Raw genomic sequence first — 22,316 nt, 5'->3', positions numbered from 1 at the left:
TCTTAACCAGCCACTGCCAGGACATGTGCTCTTACCTCTGTAACGCCCGGGAAAGACCTTGCGGCAACTGTAGGACACCGTATTTAGCGACCGAAGTTGCGCAGAGGTATAGCTCACCATAATTGCTACCAAGTAATGTCGGCGCCCCGAGTCCAAATTGCCCGCGCCCCGACCGCCTCCGGGACGCTGACGGGCGCAGACGGGCTGGACTCTGGCGCGACTCAGGCGCAGGGAAGGCGCGACCGCTACGCGTCACCGCTACGCGGGGAAGCGAGCTTTAAATAGTAGTCCCTGTGGACATCCGGAGCACTACACTGCTCACTAATGCACCTCGTGGCATTGACCCCACTCCAAGATGGCTGCCGTAACTAGCCCACCACCCAGAACCGGGAACCGGACCCGCCAAAAGCGGTGACCAACTATTAGAGTGCAGGTAAGGGACCCTAGAAGCTGCCCAATAAAAGCAGGGTTAAAGAAAACGTAAAATAAATTAAATAGAAAAACGGGAAACTTTAAAAGGAAAGCGCGATCAAACAGCGCCCAGCGTAAATGCAGTCTTCAGGTGTCTTCAGATGTTGTCAAAAACCTGATATTAAGTCTGGAGTTTGCCAAGAAGACTGATACATGTAGTAAACTTATTGGGGCTTTCGGCCAGCCTTCTTCTTCTATTGGTCTTCTATTGGGTTTTTCGCATTTTTCCTAGTACAGCATCAGGCACTGAGTCATCCCACTTCAGCCATTGGGTAACTTTACAGTGTGTGATGAAAGTATGCTCTTTCACAAAAAGGACATTTGCACACAAGGTAGTTCCCTTCAGTGTCAGTGTCTGCTTTGGCAATTTGTGCTTTTTGAAACGAAAAGATATTTTTGCTGTTAGTTAATTTTTTTAAAGTATGTACTGTATAGTCCTTGATATCTACATCAGTAATAAAGTTTGCAAAAAACCATGATAAAAACAAGTATTGATAGAGGCAAAAGCCTGTCAGCCGGCACCAGAACGATTGGCTTTGCCAATACGTTATCTAAGGGGAATACCAAATCATGGTGTCTTCCAGTTATACGATAAATATAGGTCATTGAAATATATATGTTATCACAAATAGCTCTAGTGGGTGTGACACCCCAACATTGTTTTTATGTGGGTAATAAATTCCTTCCAGTATGATTAAATAAGGAGACGCACCCACCACAGTAATGGACATGCGGCTCATGGATGATGGGGGAGAGGCCGCCACGCTCCCTCTGCTGTGAACTTACCTTGTGAAGGCCAGCCAGTACCATCTCCTACGCAGGCATTCTTCTCCCTTGGGAGGCCGGTGGGAGAATACAGCCTGCATTACAATATTCTTCCTGATTCTTCATCACAGATTCCCCTGGTGAGGAATTCTGGAATATCGAATAGCTCAATCTAAAATGGTCACTTCACATATCCTTAAACAAGTTTTTTTTCAAATGATCATGGTGAATAATACTTTCCAGTGAGGCGCTTCCTGTTCTAAAAGAATAAAAGCCCTTTTTTCCTTGCTGCTCCTTGCATTGCAACACTTTTTCCTTCCTGTGGTTGTGTTTCCTCGCTCTTGTTGTCTTTAGCTGTGATTTCCTTAGGATCGTTCCCTGCCTCTCCTATCTTCCTTCACCTTCTGGGTTCCAGCATCTGGTTACCATCTACCTGAGACAATCCTGCCAGCAGGAGGTTTTTTTGCCCTATGGGTGTTTTCCTCCTTGTGGCGCCTTCTGGAAGGCACGATCTGCTTAGACACTTTCATACGGCGGCGGCATTGTGGCTACGGGAAGGGGTCACCCTTACCTCTGGCAAACCAAGAATGTTAAGACTTGGGCTACTCGGGCAACCAGGACTCGAAAGTTGCTCATGGAACGTCTATCTTCTGAAAGGCCTGACACTTAGCAGGTGGAGGGGACAGTCTACCATCATGGGAGACACTCCCTCTTCCCATGTCTGTATACAGTGTAATACAAATTTGTGAATCTTTTGGATAGAACAGTGAAGTGTGGCAGATAAACCGTTGTCTCATTGGCAAGTGTATATTCAGTGAGTAGATGGTGTTTGAAACAGAACTTAATAAAGCAAAAACAGAACAATTGGGAAAGGAATTGAATAAACAATCTTGCAGTCAAACTCGGGACTTCATGATCACTTCGGTTTGTGAAAACAGGAGGGGCTAGCTGCGGATGGACCACGTGTAGCCCCCACCAGTGCTTTGCAAACGCCTTGCTGAGTCTCTGTGTCAGTGCTGGGCACATAACGCTGGTCTACCCAGCAATTGAGATGAAGTTGGTGAACCCTCATGGTGGTGGGGGGGGGGGGGGGCTTTCTATCCCCTGTGTTGCCGGCGGGCATTGTTTGTGTTGGGCTTGCTCCAAGACCCTGGGGAATCCTCTCCGTAGAAAATAGGTGTGCTTGATCTTCCAAGGCACAAGACTGCACTTCTCAGCCACCTCCAGCATCACATGCTGCAAGCCTTTGTACGTCAAAAGGAGGTGGAAGGGGAATCCCCAACAATATTGGATCTGTTCAGGATGGAGGTGTGGGCTAATTCCCTGTGGCGCAGCAAAGTGGTTGCTGAGAGGTTTTGGAAGAGTGTTAATGTAGAGTCCTGAAAAGTGATGGGCTCCTGGTGACATGCAGCTAGGAGGATTTTCTAGTATTTCAAAAAGTACACTCTACTGGGGACATTGGGGGTTGGATTTGTGTGTTGCTGGAGTGATGAGAACACCCTGTGGGTACAATCCAAGCATAACAGGAAAATGGTCTTGCAAACGATGGGGGGATAAAGCCTGGGCATAGACTTCTAAGTCCTTTGAGGATATTTCCTTCGGAATACCCTTGATCCACATGTTATTTTTCCATGAGCGATTTTCAAGGTCCTCAATTTTATCTGCAAGCTCCCGCTGGTGTGTTTCTAGGGTGGCCTGTAGCTAGGCAAGGTCATCCTGATCGTGAACTGTAGTTGCCACCTTGTTCTCCATTTGATCAAAGTGAGTTTCTGCATTCTGTATGGAGCAACCCAGCTCTTAGATCGCTTTGTTGATGTCTGGACACCAGCAGTAATGTCCTTGTAGAATTCCAGTTATAGCTTTTGGATGTCTGCTTTAGTCGTCTGTGTACATGCCAGGGCTGGTTTTGGGAGTAGGACTATTTTGGTAGGATACGGCTGGGATCTCTTGCTGCTGGGCCTGCTTTGCTCTCTGCATCTGGAGCATCTCTTTAATGGGAGATGCCTTGGCTGCCTTGGTTTTTGAAGTGGCCATGTCCACCATAGCACTCTGCAAATTGGGCCTGTAGAGCTGGCTGCACGCTTGGGGCAGTAGACAGCACTTTAGGTCAACCTCTCTGTGAAAAAATGCTCTGTCTTAGAGCTGTGGTGGAGGGGATGAATCTGAATGAGGCCCCAGCAGCTGTCTCCTGGAAGTTATTGTGGCTGTTTTGAACCAGTAAGCATTATGATCATCTGGCAAGAGGGCGTTAGAAAAAAAGCACGGTGTGTGGTCGTGGTACAGTTAGAGGAGAAATGGCGACACGCTTTGGCTCTGTCTGAGCCTCTCACTTAGGGATAGAGACAGTTTGAGAGTTGGCAGCCGAGAGCGATATACAAGGGCCGCCGCAGCCGAAGCAAGGAAACCCACCAGGTCAGGCGATCAATGTGGAGGCAATCCAGTGAGTACTTTTTTCTCAGGAATGTTGGCCAGAGAGGCAGTGGAGGTCGCAGGAATTGATCAGGGGTAAAGTGTGAGGCCGGTCATGTGCTGTGTGTGTGTGAGGGACGTTGAAGCTGCCACTGATTACTCCTCTCGAGCCTTCGCTGTAGTATCAAGTCAGTTAGGCCCCCCCTATGACTCGTAGTCAGTCACGGTTGCCATCTTGCCTGTTGTGCCTCGTCCTCCACTGCGACTTAATGCGCTTTCCACCAGCAGCTCAGCGAGCCAAGAAGAATTCATGGGGCTCCTGGATGGGTAGTAGGCAGATTCTCCCTACTGACCCGCTGCCCTTACACCGGGGACTTGGTCAAAACTTGACTTGGCGGGAGCTCACTAGTGGAGTTCAGGCCGGACCGGTTGTGCTGAGTCTTCACCCTGGCCACGCCGTCCCCATTCCATGCCACTTATACTCTGTTTTCGCACTTCCTTGTTTAGTTCTAGAAAACGTCTTAAAACGTGGTTGTATGTGTAGATGTCCCATCAATGTTCTAATCTTTGCTCCCTTTCTAGATATGTACAGCAAAATTAAGGGATGGCGATGTGGTAGGATATGGGTCAATTATTAAAATGTTTCCTTTCTAGAGAAAGTGACTACTTACGAAATGGAGTGTGCAAATTAAATTATGATTTTTTTTTTTACAGTCCATTAGTTTTTTGTTAAATACACATGTTTTTTTGTTTCTCAACCCTCAATGCATGTGCATATCATGCAGTTATATTTTGATGCCTCTACAAACCACAATTTTGTCCTGTTTCTTTCTGTGTGATTTTCTTAATTTGAAAATTCTGTTTTGTTGTAGGAAATCTGTGAAGATCCCAGACTCTTCGTGGATGGCATCAGCTCCCATGATTTGCATCAAGGCCAGGTTGGGAACTGCTGGTTTGTGGCAGCCTGCTCATCCCTTGCCTCGAGAGAATCCTTGTGGCAGAAGGTAAGAAAGTATTTTTTTACTGTCATGAGTCATGAGGTGAAATAACAGTTCCAGCTATCAAGTTTTGTCTTTTTGAATGTTATTCTCATTTTCATATTCAATGGTAGACATTGCAAAATCTCTCAAATGCTCTTTGACTGTATTAACACAGGGCATTGAGACTGGGCCGGCTTTAGGGCAGTGCGACTGGTGCAGCTGCACTGGGCGCTGACCTGTGGAGGGGCCGCTGACCTCAGAGGGCTGTGCTGTGTTTAGCAATAACTTATGATTGAGGAGATGAGGGGTGCTTTTGCCTGGAGGTAGTTAGAGAATCCATGGAGGTTATCATGGGGTGTGGCGGTGCCAAAACGTATTGTTGCACCAGGCGCCACCAGCGCTAAAGCCGGCCCTGCATTGAGGGGTGTTGGGTTTGTTGTTTATGCCCTGATAGTCTTTCAGTCGGAGGCCACAAGCTCCACTGCCGGCTGTTGAGATATCACAGTGGTGCACATAGTGATTCTACACTGTTTTGAAATCTCAAGTGTTCTGTAGCTCCCCACCACTTCACACTGCATCCATCTTACAGCCAATAAATAGGTTCAGCTCATGATGGATTAGGAGAGGCAAAGGGGGGTATACACAACATTTCAGTGTAGCTGTGCAAATATCATCATGGGATGTTTCCACTTTGGGTTTTGGACCCCCTGATGAGAACATCCCAACTCTTGGCACCTAGCCATAAACTCTTATATATGTTTGGCTTTGGGTTAATGTTTGGAATGGGTTAATTTGTCTCATAATGCAGTCTAGTTCAATTCAGAGTTGCTGTGGCTGAGGTGGCCATAAAGCTTGGAAGTGGGAGTATTTCACACCCTATTTTCAGAAGTAGAGAGCAAACATTATTCTGTTAGCTCATAATCTATGTACTAGTTTCCACATTTGCTTGTTTTATGTTATTTACCAATTCGGTTTTGGCTGGTCATTATTGTGAATTGAAAGACATACCTTAAAGACTCTCTTCAGGTGAGAGGGCAGTGGTAGTAGAGTGTCTCCATTCTTGCATGTGCTGCTCCGCCTGCTTTAGACAGACTGGTGGAGCCATGCAGTCATTATCAGACTCCTGCTCATTAGTTACTCCGTTTCTCAGGCCGCTTTCAGTGGGCCGCAGGCAGACGGGCTACTGGGACCCAACAGTGGTGGTTGAGGTCATTTGCCACCAGTACCCTTGGACCAAGCTGCCGTGGCTCTGTAAAATGGCCCAAGTACAATCCAATCCTTACTTCACTTGACTCTCAAGGAAGTGAGGGTGAATAATTACAGCTTCTCAGGGAGAAGCTCAGAACTAACAGTCAGTCACCGGAGCAAATGACTTAAAACATAATGTCCAGACTAGTTCTTGTCTTTTGTGCAGGTACAGAGCATTACTAAATATACTACACAGTTCCATAAGCATTGTTGCCCCTTTCAGTACTCTTTCCCCACACTGGAGAATCTAATTGTTATAATTTATGGTACACTGAGGGTAAAGGCATGAATTAAATTGACTTTGCACAGACAGCAGTGAGACTGGCTCCAAGCAAGAGTATCCAAGGCAGGGGCACAATGTAGTGTGAGGTGTCTGCAGCCTTCCTGAAGCAGCAATCAGAGAGAGACAAATGGGCAAGCATGCCCTGTCTAGAAACGTCCTCACTTGAACAACAGAATCTGCACTACCTACCATTCACTAAATGCCAGTGATCATGAATAACTAATATGCAGTCATTGTCTGATAAGGCCCTCATGGGATTTCTAAAGGGGGCCTGATTCCTTCCTTGTCAGTGTTTGGGTCTTTGCCCTCCAGCCAATGGAGTGCAGGTGATCCACTTCCACTGTCTGGGAAAGCTAACCTCATTCTCCATCTTGAGCCATGCCTAATCAGGGGCATCCGGAACAGATCCACTGGTCCAGTACTAAGACTCGCACAGTCCTACTGCTGTGCGTGTGCCACACACTCACTGCACACCTGCACTTGACATGCATGCGGGATGTCAGTGGAATTTCTGGATTTCAAAAGGGGTGAATAGAGTGAACTCTCAGTGACACAGAAGAGGTCTGGCCACAATACAGATTCATGACACACATAGCGCTGCCACCACCATTTTACGTGATGATGCTAGGACAAAGACGGTAGTCCCTTGTCTACTGTCAGGGGGGGCTTTGTGCGCCCCTAGGGGTCACAGGTCAGGTCCTTGACCTCCCATTGTCAAAGTCAGGCCTTAGCGCACATGCTATGTTAGCATGACAGCAGGGCCAAAATAATTCAGGATACCACTTTCACATGCAGCTAGGACAAGGGTTCAGGCCTGTTTGCCATGCAGGGCACATTCCATTCCAACACGGTTTCCTTACCTTGTAATAGAGACTTGATTTGTTATTGTGGAGAAAGCCAAGCAATACTCCTCCGTGGAGAGTGTGGCCATATTGTGAAAACCCTAAACTAAGTACTTTTACAAACAGAGAAGTAGGACTATATTTTTGCATCGACTCTGGCCAGAACGGCCAAATTGACACTGGTCAATAATCTAGAAATCACAGACAATGCTGCACCACTGGGTAATTCATGCATCTTTTACACATGCTGTCGTCTGAGTTACCTGAATAGCTTTCTGCCAGGCGCTAAATAATTCTGCCTATAAATAATAAAACCTGTCCCATCTGTTTTCAGCCGCCCATTTCTGAAAAGTGGAACGTGGTCAATTTACTGAAATTTACTATGACAGATGGTGGAAAAAATGTGACTTTCTCAACAAATCTAGGGTGTTGGTCACCTTAACTATGGAATGCAGAGCTCAGCCCCTTTGCCTTTCACTAAACATCCCTGTTGCCTGTGCTGTACCAGTATTGTGTGTCCAGGAGACTGCGCTGGCTGTTGTTGGCATAACGTTTCCGTTTGTGAGGGCACCTTGCCCCCCTGCTGCCCAAGTTGTATCTGGAATACATATGTTAGTGGTGTGAGATGACCATTTTTTTGTTATTACATTATAATTATTTTATTGTCCAAATGTTGCCATTCCCTCTTCATTGTGACCCGCAATGACGTGCTCAAAACATATGCATTCTATATCCTAAACTAATCATAAAACACTTCTCAGAAACCTTGTCCTAGCATGCATAATGTAACCTAGTGTTCAGATGTTTCACATAGAGGCTAAATTGCTGATTAGTGAAATTGGGAAGCTGGGTTCAAACCCCAGCTTAGGCACTGCACTGGAATCGTGACACTTAACCTCCCAGTACCTGAATATTTGTGAAATGCAACTCTGTAAATCCTCAGTTAATTTTCAGCGCTCAGTTCCTACCCAGCTAGGTTTGCGAAGTGGAAATACTGAGACATACATATATTGTCAAAATGTATTGCTTTTCCTTGCTCGACTTCCTAAGTATATTTTCTATTTTTCTGTGGTTACATTTGAATGTACTTCTACTTAGATCTACTAACACTAGATTGTACAATTTGTTACTATTTTTTATTCCATTAAGAGGCGTTCTTTTGTTGAATGTTGTATTTTTACACGTAAACTGCTCTTTTATGTGAGATAATAGAGCTATATAATAGATAAACTCCTCCATAAAGTCTCTCCCCCTCTTTCCACGCTTCGGTTCGCGCGTCTACCTGTGCGGCGCGGGTACCCGGAGGAGCGCGTGAAGCGGAGAACGTTCTGCGCTGCTGGCGGTGGAGGCGCCCATTGGGAGCAGCGCTGTGTGAAAATGGAAAGCTCCTGTCACTTGAAACTCTTTCATCCCAAATTGTCATTGCCTGATGTTGTCTTGATCTCTGCCATTGTAGGGCTGAGAAATGTTGGATACTAAAAACAGCTCTGACACATTTCTGCTGAAGAATACGGGTGAACTGAAGCATGGTTGCCAATAATTAGAGTAACAGAGGAAACCAAATGTGGCTTCTACACGGAAAGGAGCATTTACAAGGGTTGTGGTTTGTGGTTGTTTTGTAGTAGGTTTCATGAAGTTGCAGTATGACACAAAGCACATAACAGGTAGCGCATGCACAGCAGGAATGCAGGCTTTCCTCACAACGCTGATAAAGAAGAGGAAAACGGCAGTAAAGGATACTTAAGAGCCGCACCACCTCGCTATACACAGACTGTAGATCTACTCATGAATTACGTTGCCCACCTCCTTAGTCCACTGCCAAAGGACCCAACAATTATAAAACAGTACAAAATGCACAGAGAGGCAACACAAATATTTCAAGGCATAAGTGCACAAAACATCAATCAATCAGGACTCTTCAGTGATTTCAACAGATGATCCTGTAATAGCTTCTTGGACCACTGGTAGCGTAAAGTGGTGGAATACAGCCAACGCGTTTCGCACCAAATGGGGCTTCCTCAGGGCAAGTTTCAAAACACAGGAATCTTTATACCGATCTGTAAAGATGCGAGGCGGTCACACGATCACTGCGTTGTTTTGAGGCTGACGCCGGGCGAAGCAAGACTTGAGTTTTTTTGGAAGCTGACAGGCAGAAACGGTGGCATGCAGTAACCAGCGTGAAGTACTTTTTTTCTGAGAGTCACCTATCATAGTGACCAGAAAAAAAATTCAGATTCTTGGAATATATTTTACATATTGATGAACTTGCAACGTATTTTAAGAGACAGTGAACCTTCCTGCATTAGTGGGAGAACTATTGAAAGTGTTTCCTTGTGGATATCCGTACCCAATGGACTGCTGCCTTACAGTTTTTAAAAGTGTTGAGATAGTATGATCCTGGAACTCAAGTGATCGGTATAAAGATTCCTGAGTTGTGAAACTTGCCCTGAGGAAGCCCCATTTGGGGCGAAATGCATTGGCTGTATTCCACCACTTTATGCTACATGTGGTCCAAGAAGCTATTAAAGGATCATCTGTTGAAATCACTGAAGAGTCCTGATTGATTGATGTTTTGTGCACTTATGCCTTGAAATATTTGTTTTGCCTCTCTGTACATTTTGTACTGTTTCCTCACAACGCTACCAGTTTGTCGGGTCTTGGCTTGAGAGTTTATGTATGTTTTGGTTGTGATACAGTACAATGATGAGTGGAGTATCAGATAATGTGAGGGTGCTGAGAACATTGGGTTTGTGAACAGGGGGATAGCTTATCCGTTAAAATTGGTGAGGAGCAGCCCTGGTGTCCTATGCTACTGATGCTGTATCTCTTGGCTATCGACTAATAAAAATGTTGATTGACTGGTGTTTCTCCTGGCTTTTCCTGTGGAGATCTCTAGTGTAGTTTGGGCGTTTTGGCCACAAGTTAATCGAATAACCCGTTAAATGGTGTAGGAGGTCTCTGGAGGTATTGAAAGTCTGTCCTAAGCGTGAATAGGTTGTCCCATAAGAGTCGTAAAAATACTGCCGGCAACAAGGTGGGTCTAACACATGGGCCGCCCACTCTTAAATGTGGTTTCATGAAGCATCAGCAACATCTGCTTGGCCGGAGGATCCTAGTGAGAACGGTGGGCAAGACTACAACTCACCACTGCAAGCTTTTGTAGGTAAGTGCCACTTGGCATCTTTTGATTAATTACCATTTTCCGAAAGGGAAAAGCGGATAATGTGGAAGTCTGCAGGTAGCAAGTTGCAGACTTTCCAGGCGTTTGTGGGTGAAGGTATGCGGTTTCCTGATGAGGAGTGCATAGTAGTATCTTTGACTTTTCTTGGCATAGGCCGTAGTATTTCAGATCAAATCTACACAGTCGGAGGGAGAGATTATACAAACCGACAATGGCAACAAGACTTTGTTGCTGAACTGCATCTACCGGTGATGACGGTAGCTGGCATGGCTTTCCCTGAAGAGGAGCTCTCACTAAAGGAGCTCACAGAGATCCTGGCAAGTATGTCCATTGGAAATCGCTGGGGCCTAAAGGCGACCACCAGAACTATACAAGTGACTCTCCGCGATCACTAGTCCCCATATGCTCACTATGCTTAAAGGGACTTTGCATAAGAGACACTGCCCCCATCTCTGCCACGCCACCGTAGTAGTAATACTAAGGGCTGGAAAACGAAACGCCTGTGTAGTGACTATCGGCCCATCTTGCTCCTAAACATAGAGGTTAAAGTGCTTGCTAAAATAGTGGCCAACCACTTGGTAGCATAATCTCTCAATTAGTGTACACAGATTGTCTGGTTTCATGCCCAGAAGGGCGACTCAGCATAATTTCCAGAGACTATATAGCTGGATAGACGTGGCAGGGCAAACACAGGAGCCGCTAGTCATCTTGTCACCAGACACTGAAAAAGCGTATGTCTCTATGGAATGGGTCTACCTTCATCAGACACTGCAGGCCTTTGATTTGGCCCTAATATCTGTAAATGGGTCATACTCCTATATAAAGCACCTACAGCGGCAATCAGAGTCGATGCGGTATTGTTGGCCTCCTTCCCCTTGGGTTGTGGTACAAGGTGGGGTACCTGCTTTCACCCCTTATTTTTGTGCTGTGTATATTCCCTTTGGCCTGCTGGGTGAGGGCGGTCATGATGCAATTTCCAGAGGTAGTGGGTCAAAAGGAAACAAATTCACTCTAAGCAGATGATATCTTGCAGACCCTTGGATCTCCATTTATACAACCCTTGCGGTTTTCTTGGCCTTTGAGAGGTATTCGAAGTCAAAGCGCTGGGAGGGGGAGCACGCGGGCGGGGGTTTAATAATCGAAAAAAATAAATAAATAAACACCTACCTGGAGCTGCCACCTGCGTCACGCCTCATCCCTCCTCGTCCCCCAGCAAGCACTTGGGCAGCATCACGGACTCCCTGTGCTGCTCTGAGCAGTACAGGGATTGCCCTGAGCGGGCCGGAAAGACATTCCGCTCAGACCAGGGAGTCTGTGAGGTTTTTTCCAGCTTGGCTGTTCAATGCAGCCGGGTTGGAGAGATCTAAGTGCGCATGTGTGTTTTGGTGGGCTTGAGATGGCCGGCCAAACACATATGCGCACTTAAGGAGTGTGCACAGCACTCCTCCTCCCCATGCCCCGCCCAGCACTGCACAAGCTGGCTCAGAGCCAGCAAATGAAAAATAAAACGATGCTAGAACATTGTTTTATTTTTCATTTGCTTGCTCTGAGTCAGGCAGTGGGGTGATGCTCCTCCGCCATTGCGAAGGAGCCTCCGCTGGCTGATTCGTGAAACTATATCACAGTTATTGGTAAAGTAAACATTTTGGAAACCCATCCCTTGTAAATGTGACCCACTCCCCCACCCGAGATGATGCGAGACAGATTTGAAATGACAAATAATGAGCTGAACATGCTAATTGTCTAACTTATGTGCAGCTGTGTCGGATGGTGATTGGTTTATGGGCGGGTCAGTGCTGATGAGTGAGTGGCCTAGCTGAGTCATATTGCAAGATGATTATTGATGTGGCTGGTTGAGAGGCAGTGTGAGTGGCTGAATGTAGGTGAATTTGTGGTGTGGCATATGGGTGAGACCTTACAATGATGAAAGGCTGATGCAGGGGAGCTCTGAGTGGCAGAGGGTGAGTGGAGAAGATTAAGCAAGATGTGCTGAGTGAGATTATGAATCGATGATAATTGTGTGTGTGTGGGTGGGTCATAGAGTGGTGTTTCTGTGTGTCGTTGGCACACACTGACGGTGGTGAGTCCAAGCATTACTACGAACAGTTTTAGTGCTTGTGAGAGAGGAGTTAAAGGGCTGTGTATTTGATGGATATAATACATGGGTTCTTTTAAGCACATCGTTTAATCTGGTGCAAAAAGAGGTCTACGAAACAATCGCCTTTTGTGTATAAATGTTTCACATAATCTGCTCTCTGTTTAGCAGTATAGAAAGCATCACCCCACCCAGATTACAGATCCATACTGCCCTATCTCTTGTAACATGGCGCTGCTACGGTATAGAAATGCCATTTGCCTGTTCACTCTATTTATTTGAGCCTTGTAAACATCACTGTTGTTGCACAACCCCTCCCCCAGCAGCCACAGAGGGGTGGGATTCTTGATGATCATCTTCTCTCAACTTGGCAGGCAAAGGCTCAGAAATAAAGTGAAAGGGCGAGTGAGTGAGTGAGTGGATGGATGGGATAGCTAGATATGTGAGTGAAAGGGTGGATGGATGAGTGAAAGGGTGGAGGTAAGGATGGATGGATGAGTGAAAGAATGAATGAATGGATGGATGATTGAAAGAGGGTAGTCAGATGGACAGAACGATGTATAGATATGTGAAAGAATGGATGCTTGAAAGGGAGAATGGATGGATAAGTGAATGGGTGTATGGATGATAAGAAAAAGTATGGATGGATGCATGAGTGAGTGAAAGTATGGCTGGCTAAGTGAGAGTAGATGGCTGTACTTAAAGGGTGGATTAATAGACGAGGGGCAAGTGTTGCTAGATGGATAAGGAATGATGGGTGTGTGAAAGAATGGATAGATGAGTGAAAGAGTGGATCAGCGGATGATGAGAGAAAGGATGGATGGATAAACAAGGGAAAGGAAGAATGGTTGAGGGAAAGGAAGAATGAGTGAAATAATGGATGAGTAAAAGGGAGGATGGATGGATGAAATGGTCAATGGACAAATGAGTGGATGGATGGATGCTGAAAGGATGCATGGATGGATGAATGATGAGAGGATGGTTGAGTAAAAGAGTGGCTGGATGAGAGACGATGGATGAGTGAAAGGGTGGGTGGATGGATGAGAGGATGGATGGATGAGAGGATGGTTGAGTAAAGAGTGGCTGGATGAGAGGATGGATGAGGATGAATGAGTGAAAGGAGGGTGGGTGGATGGGCGAAAGAATAGATGGCTGAGTGAAAGGGTGGGTGGGTGGATGGATGAAAGGATGTATGAGTAAAATGATGGATGGATAAGAGGATGAATGGATGAGTGAAAGAGAAGGTGGATGTATTGATAACTGGATAAAAGGATGGCTGGAGAAAAGTATGAATGAGTGAAATGGAAGGTGAATGGATAAATAAGGATGGATGGATGAGGGAAAATATGAATGAGTGGATCAAAGGAGGGATGTATGAGTGGAAGGGAAGGTGGATGGATGACTGAAAGAGTGGATGGATGAGTTTGAGTGAATGGATGAACAGATGAGTAAAAGGGTAAATAAATGGATGGAATAATGGGTGAAAGGGTTAATGGCTAAGTGAAGGGATAGATGGTTGAGTGAAAGGGAGGTTGGATGGATGAGTGAAATAATGGATGGATGGATGAGTGACAGAGGGAATGGATGAGTGCAAGGGTGACTGAAAGAGGATGGAGAGATGGATGAGTGAAAGGATGGATGGATTTAAAGGTTTGGCGATGGATGGATAGATTTGGATATGGATAGGTGGACTGCAGAATAGTAAAAGACTGAATGATGGATGAAAGAATGAATGTATGAGAGAATGTAAAGATGAAATGGTGGATATCAGCAGTTGAATGGAATAATGAAAGCATGAATGGATAGATTGTTGGATGGAAGAAACGAGAGAACTCTTCTGGGGAGGTTTGTAATGACTTGTTTTGTTTGCTTGGTGAAATAAGAGCCTTAGTTCGAATTGGGGGGTGTTTTAATTTTCTGGCTACCCCCACTGTGCACCATAGCGGCCATGTTGGATTTTGGCGGTAAACAGGCTCTACGAAGAATAAAAACAAATAAGTCAAAGGCAAATGCAGCAGTGTGTTTTTCTTCACAGGTTGCTTATTATACATTAATACATAATCCAAGCGGATACGTTTATCCTGCCCCTGCCACTTGCACGTTTGAACAGGTACACACTCCTCTAAGTTGTTTTGGGGATGGAGGCGCCTCTAATGAGACATTTTTATAACTAGGCTAAAGGGTCGATCAACTGAACCCCCCCAAGCAGCATTATTTCACCACAGAAGCACATCCATCAGGCCTTGCACTTGCCTGTGTCCCCAACCCAGCTATGGCAGCCTGCAGAGCCAACCCAAGTGTGGATACACTGCCTGTCCTGGTGCACAGGCAGCTACTCGTGCAACATTCATTACTATGTGCCATTCAGGGGTGCAGTGTCCTTCCCTTGGATGAAACGAAGCGTCCCCTGAATCTAAAGAGACGAGGAAAGCCAACACGGTGATTAATTGAGCAGATGTGGCGTTACCATCTTCCTGAATCGCAGGTCATACTAACCTGCTGAATACATGGCATGCACATGTGACTGCATGTAGGAAACTGAACCAAGCATTCATTTAATGTTCGGTTCTGTTTCCTACGTACAATCACATGCGCGTGCCATGTATAACCTTTGATAGCTGCTTTTTAACAAGAATTTTCACAAAGCATCCATTTCAAATTGCTGGCCCATGCTGTATTCACTCCCTTCTATTGTAATGTGATTGGGATACGCCTCCTGGAAAACTAACTTTTCCAGCTGAATATTTTCTAGAATAATGGTGGTTTCTTCCAAGTTGTGCACATGGATACCAGCCTTTCCCCTGGAAAACCAATGAGAGCTCAGCTATCGTGCACTGCACTGTGGACTGAGAAATGTTGCCCTGATGACTATGAATTTTGCATTCGCATTTTCACTGACCTCCAGTTCATGCAAATGCCATTTCGCACTGGTCATTCACTAAAAATTCTTGTGCAAATTTGCACCATCACCATTGTGTGAATGATCATTTTCAAGTGCATTGCATGTATGTACTTCACCCTTATCCGTGCGCAAAAAAATCAGTTGGCTTTAGCTTGTGCTTATTCCGGCTCAACGGTGTCTGTTCTGAGTGATTGTGCACCCTCCGAGATCACTTTTGTGACCCCTCCCACGTGGGAGCAATACTTGATTGTAGTGATGTATGAAGGAATTCTCAGATGGAGGGACAACTCTAACTTTTCTGAGTCACTTACTATGGACTCTCCGCGTATGTCGTCATATGGTGTAATCTAACCTCCAGATGTTGCACACGGTGTAGAAGGGTAAGTGGTAACCAGGATCTCAAAACCACCCTCTCACTATTTTTTTCTGTTCACCCTTCACTAACTACCTCCTGTGGCCTAGCATTTGGGATTTATAGACCTGGGTCTTGCCAGATCTCTGTATTTTTGATAATGCACCGAAAGCAATCATCCCAAGTGTAAAACTAACATGAACATTGAGGATTCCTGGAGCCATTGATGTGTTAGCGGGCCACTCCATAGGGACTGAAGACTATCTCCCTGGCCTTTGCATCAGTTGCTCACTGACCATTATTGCTACTTTTTCATCACTAACAGCAGCTCCTGGGATTACTAGTCGCCCCCTTGGAAATTGTCAATTGTGTGTATTGTTGTAGGCAAAATGGCAATATTGTGATGTATTTGGGCGAGCAGCTGATTCCAAAACCTAAAAACCCCTTTCCCCTGAAGCGAGAAGAGTTTGACTTGAGAATGGACCAAGCAGTTGATGTACGCGTTGTGCAACACTGTAGCTGTGATGAGAGTAGATGTTTATAAACTGTTTAGCAAATGATAATCCTTATTATGTACTTGCAGAGGTTTATCCCTCCCCTGAGGGCCCATGCATGCTCTATAATAGAGTTAAAGATGCTCAACAGATGCGCACATTGATGGAGGGCTTAACACCTGGTGCAGATTGCCTCAGGAAAGCAAAGACAAGTTGCTTGTTGTTACAACAAGTATGTTTTCATCTTAGCTTTCCACTAAACCATGTCAGATTGTGGACTAGAGACAGATAGTCAACAAGCAAGTTTCAGACATCGGGTATGAATGCTTGCGGTGTGCAGATGTTGTTGGGGTATCAAACTTTAGCTACATAGACCCACCCAATCTGCCTGATTCCTTCCTTTTCGTACCACTGACCCACCATTCACATTTTGCCTTGGCCCTCAGCGGGCATCCTGGGGGATCCATCCGGGAGCTCATTATTGTGCTCTCCCAGCTAATGTAGGTTGCCAATGGCTCTCCTGCCTTTGGGGAGTTCTCTTGTGATTATGTTGAGCTGTCATTTTCCAGGGTCATTGGTCCCAGAGGTGGCCACTTGCCCTGCAGTGTTACTTCCTCTCTGCGTTTGTTTTCCGTGGTTCAAAATAGCTCAGATGGCTCTTGGAAACCATTTTCTCAGTAAACCCGAGAAAGAAGCATAGTGGAAAACAGTCTTGCACATAAAGGAAAAAAAAATACGTTTGCATCGTTCTCCAAGAAAGAAATGAATCAAATCACATAGATGATAAAATCAGCAACGAACACTTGATGTGTGTGTGCGTATATGTTCGTGTGTGTATGTGTGTGTGTGTGTATATATATATATATATATATATATACACACACACACACATATATATATATATATATATTTTTTACACATATTATAAACTGGTGATAGGCATGTGTATTTATGGTTAGCTCCGAGTTTCCATTGAAAAGCCATTTTTATTTTGCTAATAGCTTCAGCACCTTTTGACAATTTGCACAGTCACTTCTAAAACGAAGGTTATCCGGTTCTGGCTCAGCGTGGCAAATTTCGTGCAGATTCATCAGGGGGGTGCTTTGAGGTGCTATTTACGTTGGTGCTCCTTTATGAACCTGGATAAAATTTGCAAGCCTGTTGTGAGTGAAATCAGGGAATGGACTATCAGTGAGAGCTTATTCCATAGTTCTGCCTAGGCACTAGGTGGAAAGCTGAAGTGAAATCCAAGGAATGGAACATAGAGATGCATCCTTTATGTGGTGTTATATTTGTGCATAATGTTTAAGAATACCGAGATGATCTACCATTGAGAGGCACTCTCAGAAACCATCTTGGATTGGGTGTAATGTGGTTTCTTTTATTTATCCAGTCCCCTATTGCTTAAAGCTGCATTTTTAGGTCGAGCGTAGCGAAGGACATTTTGTCAGCGTGTTTGGGGGAATGTGAGACAGCGTTCAGGCACGAGCCTCGCTGTCTCAGATTCCTCCTCGAGGGCGCGCACGGCGCCGTGCACATCCCCTGCCTCGCATTCGCAGCCTCTCTCAATCACACACAGCCACACTCACGCATGCGCGCACCCACGCAGGCACCCACGCAGGCGCACACACACACACACACACAACCACACACAACCACACACACACACACACACACACAACCACACACACACACACAACCACACACAACCACACACACACACACACACACACAAAACCACACATACAAGCATTGGCATAGCCAATAGGTCTCGCCTTTGGGACCTTATAAGTGTTTAGCCACGCAACAGTTGATGTTGTTGCACCAAGGATATTGTGCTGCGTAACTTAATACTTAGAAGGTCCCAAAAGCAAGACCTATTGGTTATGCCAATGCTTGTTTCTGAATCCTGTTGTGCTGTACGTAATAAGATCACCGCTCCTGGCCCGAGGTTCTTATGGTGTGTGAACTTACCCCCCAACTTCACCGCCGTGTGAGAGTGCATGAAGATCGCCATTAGAAGCACCGCCAGCAGCCCGGGAACCTCGGGACGCCGTTGCCTGCTCCACCTACGTCACCTCCGTGCCGCGCTGTGGTTGGCTCAAAGTTTCCACGTCATCAGAGGGCTGCGCCGGGATTGGCTGCAGCTCTCCAGGACTTCAGTGACATCAGCCTCTCAGTGTTGGAGAGGAGGCCTGAGCAGTGATCGGACAGAGGGAAGAGTCGGGGCTGGGGGGGGGGTGCGTGCCTTGTTATTAATGGCTGGCTCTCTGCCACTTCCGGGCCCCCAAGAGCGCGGTCTCCAACTCTCTGCACAACCCAGACCAGGGATTGTCCTGTAGGCATAAGCTTCGTTCCCCTGGCGTGGCTGTAGCCCAGAGGGAGAAGACACTGCAGACACGCCGCGGCCCGACCTCACAAGACAGGTCAGGGAACTGTCCACAGCCGCCGGAGTAGTGCTGCCATTCACTTGCCCATCGAAGTATGCACCGCCGGCTGAGTCAGGCAGGTCAGTGACTTCATCAAGGGCCCTGCATCTCCCGCGACCGGGCCGTCCCTGGCCCCCTCCACTCCGGTCTTCAGCCCGGCCTTCCATCGGCCATGAAATAACAGCCCGGGGGCAGCTCAAACATTCTGTAAGGCCGTACACCACCCAATCGCCGCTGCAATGCTTTTAGGGCAAATCCAGCGGCAGTCGGTCAGACCGGTTGTCAAGGGCGTCCGCCAGGGCCTGAGCAGCTCAGGGTGAGTCCATTAATGAACTGATGATGGCAAAGTACAGGATAACAGGATAGCGAAAGTCTGTTGAATGTTAGTCTATATTCACGTGTTAGCTTATCTTTTTTCTGTCTCAGGGTTACCTGTAAATTTACTTCTATGTAGGGTTACTGAAGCTATGGTAGAAATTCGATTTTTGGGGGGTGAGTATCGTGAGTAATGCTTTAAATTGAACCCTGTACTCCAGGTGTGGCCCGATAAGGGCCCTTAACGGTGGCACAACGTATTTGTCATCCTTACTTTAATTTCTCATCTATGCATAGTCAGCAGACACCATTCTTAATAAATAGAACAAGTGCTGTGGGCACTCGCATTTAGTTGTCTTTGGGAATGCTCTTCATTTGTTTTAGCTTGAAACATCGCCTATGGCCCTAATTGTGTTTGTCTGTTGCTGGTGCGTCAGTTTGGCCTAAACACAGCACCGTCGTGCACATTTGACAGGCCGCCACTTTATAATTGTGCTTTGTGTTGTGACATGGAGGTTCACTGGCTCCAATGTACACAGTCCTATTGTGATACTGTTCACCACACACACACCAGGGCCATAAGGAAGTGCAGCCTGATTAGCCACCTGATTGTTTGCACGTGTGCACAGCAGATTAACCGCGTGACCCAGTATCTCCTGCGCCGATCTGCAGAATTATGCGGCAGCATGCCTTGCGGTAAAATGGCGCGGCCCCAGACTTGTTGGCTGCTAGATACCAGCGCCGGGTGAGTGGTGGATTGCCCCCTGGGGTGCAGTGCTCTTCCTTCGCCCCTCTCCCCTTCTCCCTGGCGGGGATATCGCTCTCTTCCACCTCTTTCATCGAGGTGACAGCGTGTGTCAAAGGCCGCTGGACGCCGCCATTGTCCAGCAGCACTCCGGTTGTTTATGTAACATCAGTCATTGGCGCGTGGGAGCTGCAGGAACCTCAATGTGCTTTGAGTGAACGATGGACATATTGTGAAGGATGGCATAAAGGCATAGCCACGTGGACGAGCCTATATGTTAGAATTCCTGAGAGTCCAGTCTGGCGCAGGAATAGCGGAACACATGTTGGGCCTTGATTGCAAACAATTCAGGACGGGGCTATGAGTTGTGCGGAGTATGCCACATCTGGTAATTACCTGCAATAATGTCTCCACCCCTGGTTTCAATTTTGACTGGGAAAACTGGCTGAAATACAATGATGGGGTGTGCTGGCCGGGACACGATGGTCCAGTAAACACAAGGACATGAGAAGTTTATTGGAAAGTACACAAATCTGCCAAATGTTGCTTAATAGAAATGGGAAATGTTTTTGGGACTGGAGTCAAGTATCCTGGACATTTGTAATCCCTGCAACAGAGTCTCAATTATAAGTGGAGTGTTAACATTTTCATCCCTGTGACATTTTGGCAGGTCAAACCTGTGGTAATTTAATGGGGGTAAAAGACCAGCAGTTTACAGGGATATGCTGATTTTGGTGTGGTAAGCATAGAAATAGATGGTATTCCCAATTCTGAGAAAAAACTCGAAATAAGGGCTATTTATCACATCTGATAAATTCTGGTCCTCTGGGTGTCATATTTTATCATTTGCGATAAACGCCAACTACCCCTTTGGGGAACACCCAATCAGGATGTCATTACCCCACCCTATTCTGAACACGCTTTATCAAGTGTTATCTTGTGTGATATTTATTCAATAGCACTCTGTTGTGCTACTAATGAGGAATCTGACTGGTAGCTCGAAGCGCTGAGAAACAGGGCTCAGTGTATCACAAGTTTAACTAGAGTTTCTCAAAAGAAGACCGTTTTGGGACACCGTCAGTCACATGTTTGGTTGATGCCTCTGAAAGTGTGCTATGGCTGAGGTGAAGCCAGTCACAATTCAGAGTCGTACCCAGGGCACGAGTCCTAAAAAGAGAAGTGGGGGGACGCTGTCACCGGAAGTGACGTCACGACAGGAAGTGACGTCACGGAAGGTGCGCTCCGATCTCGTCCCAGTGGCCTGAGAGTGAAGTCCAGCGTCCCCCTGGTAAAATAAATGGGGGGACGCAGTCCACCATGCTTGGAGCCATTTGGTCACCCAGCTCATTTGCACACTGCCCTCTCTGCACTTCAGCTGAGACACTGCTGCTGCTAGGGGGGGGGGGAGGGGGGATGCCTGGGGGTCGGTGGTTCCCTCAGCTGAAACATCATGGGCGCTCGGGACCGAGGACCCAGGGCCGTACATAAGTTGGTACCTATGTCTAAAGAGCTGCTTCGGTGCGCTTTGTCCGGCTGCCTCGGAGTGACAGCGAGTGCCGTGAGGAATCGAAACAAGTAGGTCTTGTGACGCATAAGGGTAAACTCGCGGGCAGAAACGCCTTGCTTCCGGGAAACGAAACCGGGAGATGGCCCAGGGGAGTGTATTGAGGAAAAGGAGGAGGAGGCGGTATTAAGGATGTGAGGAACGACTGACTTTAACCTTCCTCCTTTGCTGCTGTGTAAAGTGTCTTAAGGAAGGGCGATATTTGGGTTGTAAACTGAGAGGACTTTAGGCTGGAAAGGCATGTTGCAGGTGGGCGGGACTGACGTTTATAATGATGGACGCGGTATTTATTTAGCAGGGTGGACGGCGTCCACCCTGAAAAACCCTCGGAAATAAGTGGGGGGGATGCCGTCCACCCGCGTGGTACCCCGACTCGTGCCCTGGTCGCACCTGCAGTAGGTTCGTCGGCCTGGTGCACAGACAGTCATATTTAAGAGTCTGTGTCCAATGAAAGGCTTGCAGGAATTTGACAAATTTAATAACGGGTAAGGCTGGCACCCGGCTCGCTCGCTCACTCGCAAAAACGTGTTGATACATTGGGGCTCCTTACGATGTAGGGCAGACTTACGTCCACCCGACACCGCAGCGGTCTGGGACCACGACCACTTGACCTTAGGTCGGCGGTTACCTCCTCAGTATTTGAATGCGACCGCCCATAGGGGGGTCGGAAACATCCAATCTGTTGCTCGGCCTCACTTCTCCACTTCTCCTCCCCCCTCCTATTTACATCCCTGCTGTTCACACTTCTTCACGGCCGCGAGTCCGTGCTTCAAAGGGATCCGCTCCCCTGCCCCTAAAAGCTTACCCCTGCGAGATTTTGTTGTTCATCTCTTCCCACAGATTCTGTCTAAAACAAACTAGTAAGGAGCTTTAATGGGTTTAACGTTTGGCTTTCAGTATTTCCCAATTTCTCAAACTCAAGTGTTTCTTTGTAACGAGCATTGTTGTAGACTTCTATTTGTAATCTATAAGTAAACATGTCAAACCCTAGCACGACCAGCTGGGACATCCTACAGGTGTGAACACATTCACTAACATCAAATTAGACATCAACTCTTGATATAGCTCAATGAAATGAAGCCATAGCAAGCTGTTAAGAAACGCAGCATTTATCTGCCTTCATTGTAAATACTCGAGCTAGTTGTATTGGTTTCATTTTGCATCACTCTAACCCTCCGTACTTCAGACAGGCAGTTCCCTTCAGCCACACTGCCCAGATTTACCATTTGCCCTCTAATAAC

The 22,316-nt window shown here is 46.6% G+C and overlaps 1 protein-coding gene across 1 annotated transcript in view; it reads left to right on the top strand.

Annotated features, from left to right (window-relative positions):
• The window catches only part of CAPN5 (calpain 5), a 581,017-nt gene that overhangs the window by 393,485 nt on the left and 165,216 nt on the right, over positions 1–22,316 (top strand). The window contains exon 3 of the mRNA XM_078658512.1: positions 4,518–4,649. Within this exon, the coding sequence (XP_078514638.1) occupies positions 4,518–4,649 (132 nt within the window). The remainder of the gene's footprint in view (positions 1–4,517; positions 4,650–22,316) is intronic.

Source organism: Lissotriton helveticus, chromosome 8, assembly GCF_964261635.1.
Source record: "Lissotriton helveticus chromosome 8, aLisHel1.1, whole genome shotgun sequence".
Classification (NCBI taxonomy): domain Eukaryota; kingdom Metazoa; phylum Chordata; class Amphibia; order Caudata; family Salamandridae; genus Lissotriton; species Lissotriton helveticus.
The sequence above is the reverse complement of the archived record's forward strand: the minus strand, read 5'-3'. Positions and strand labels throughout refer to the sequence as shown.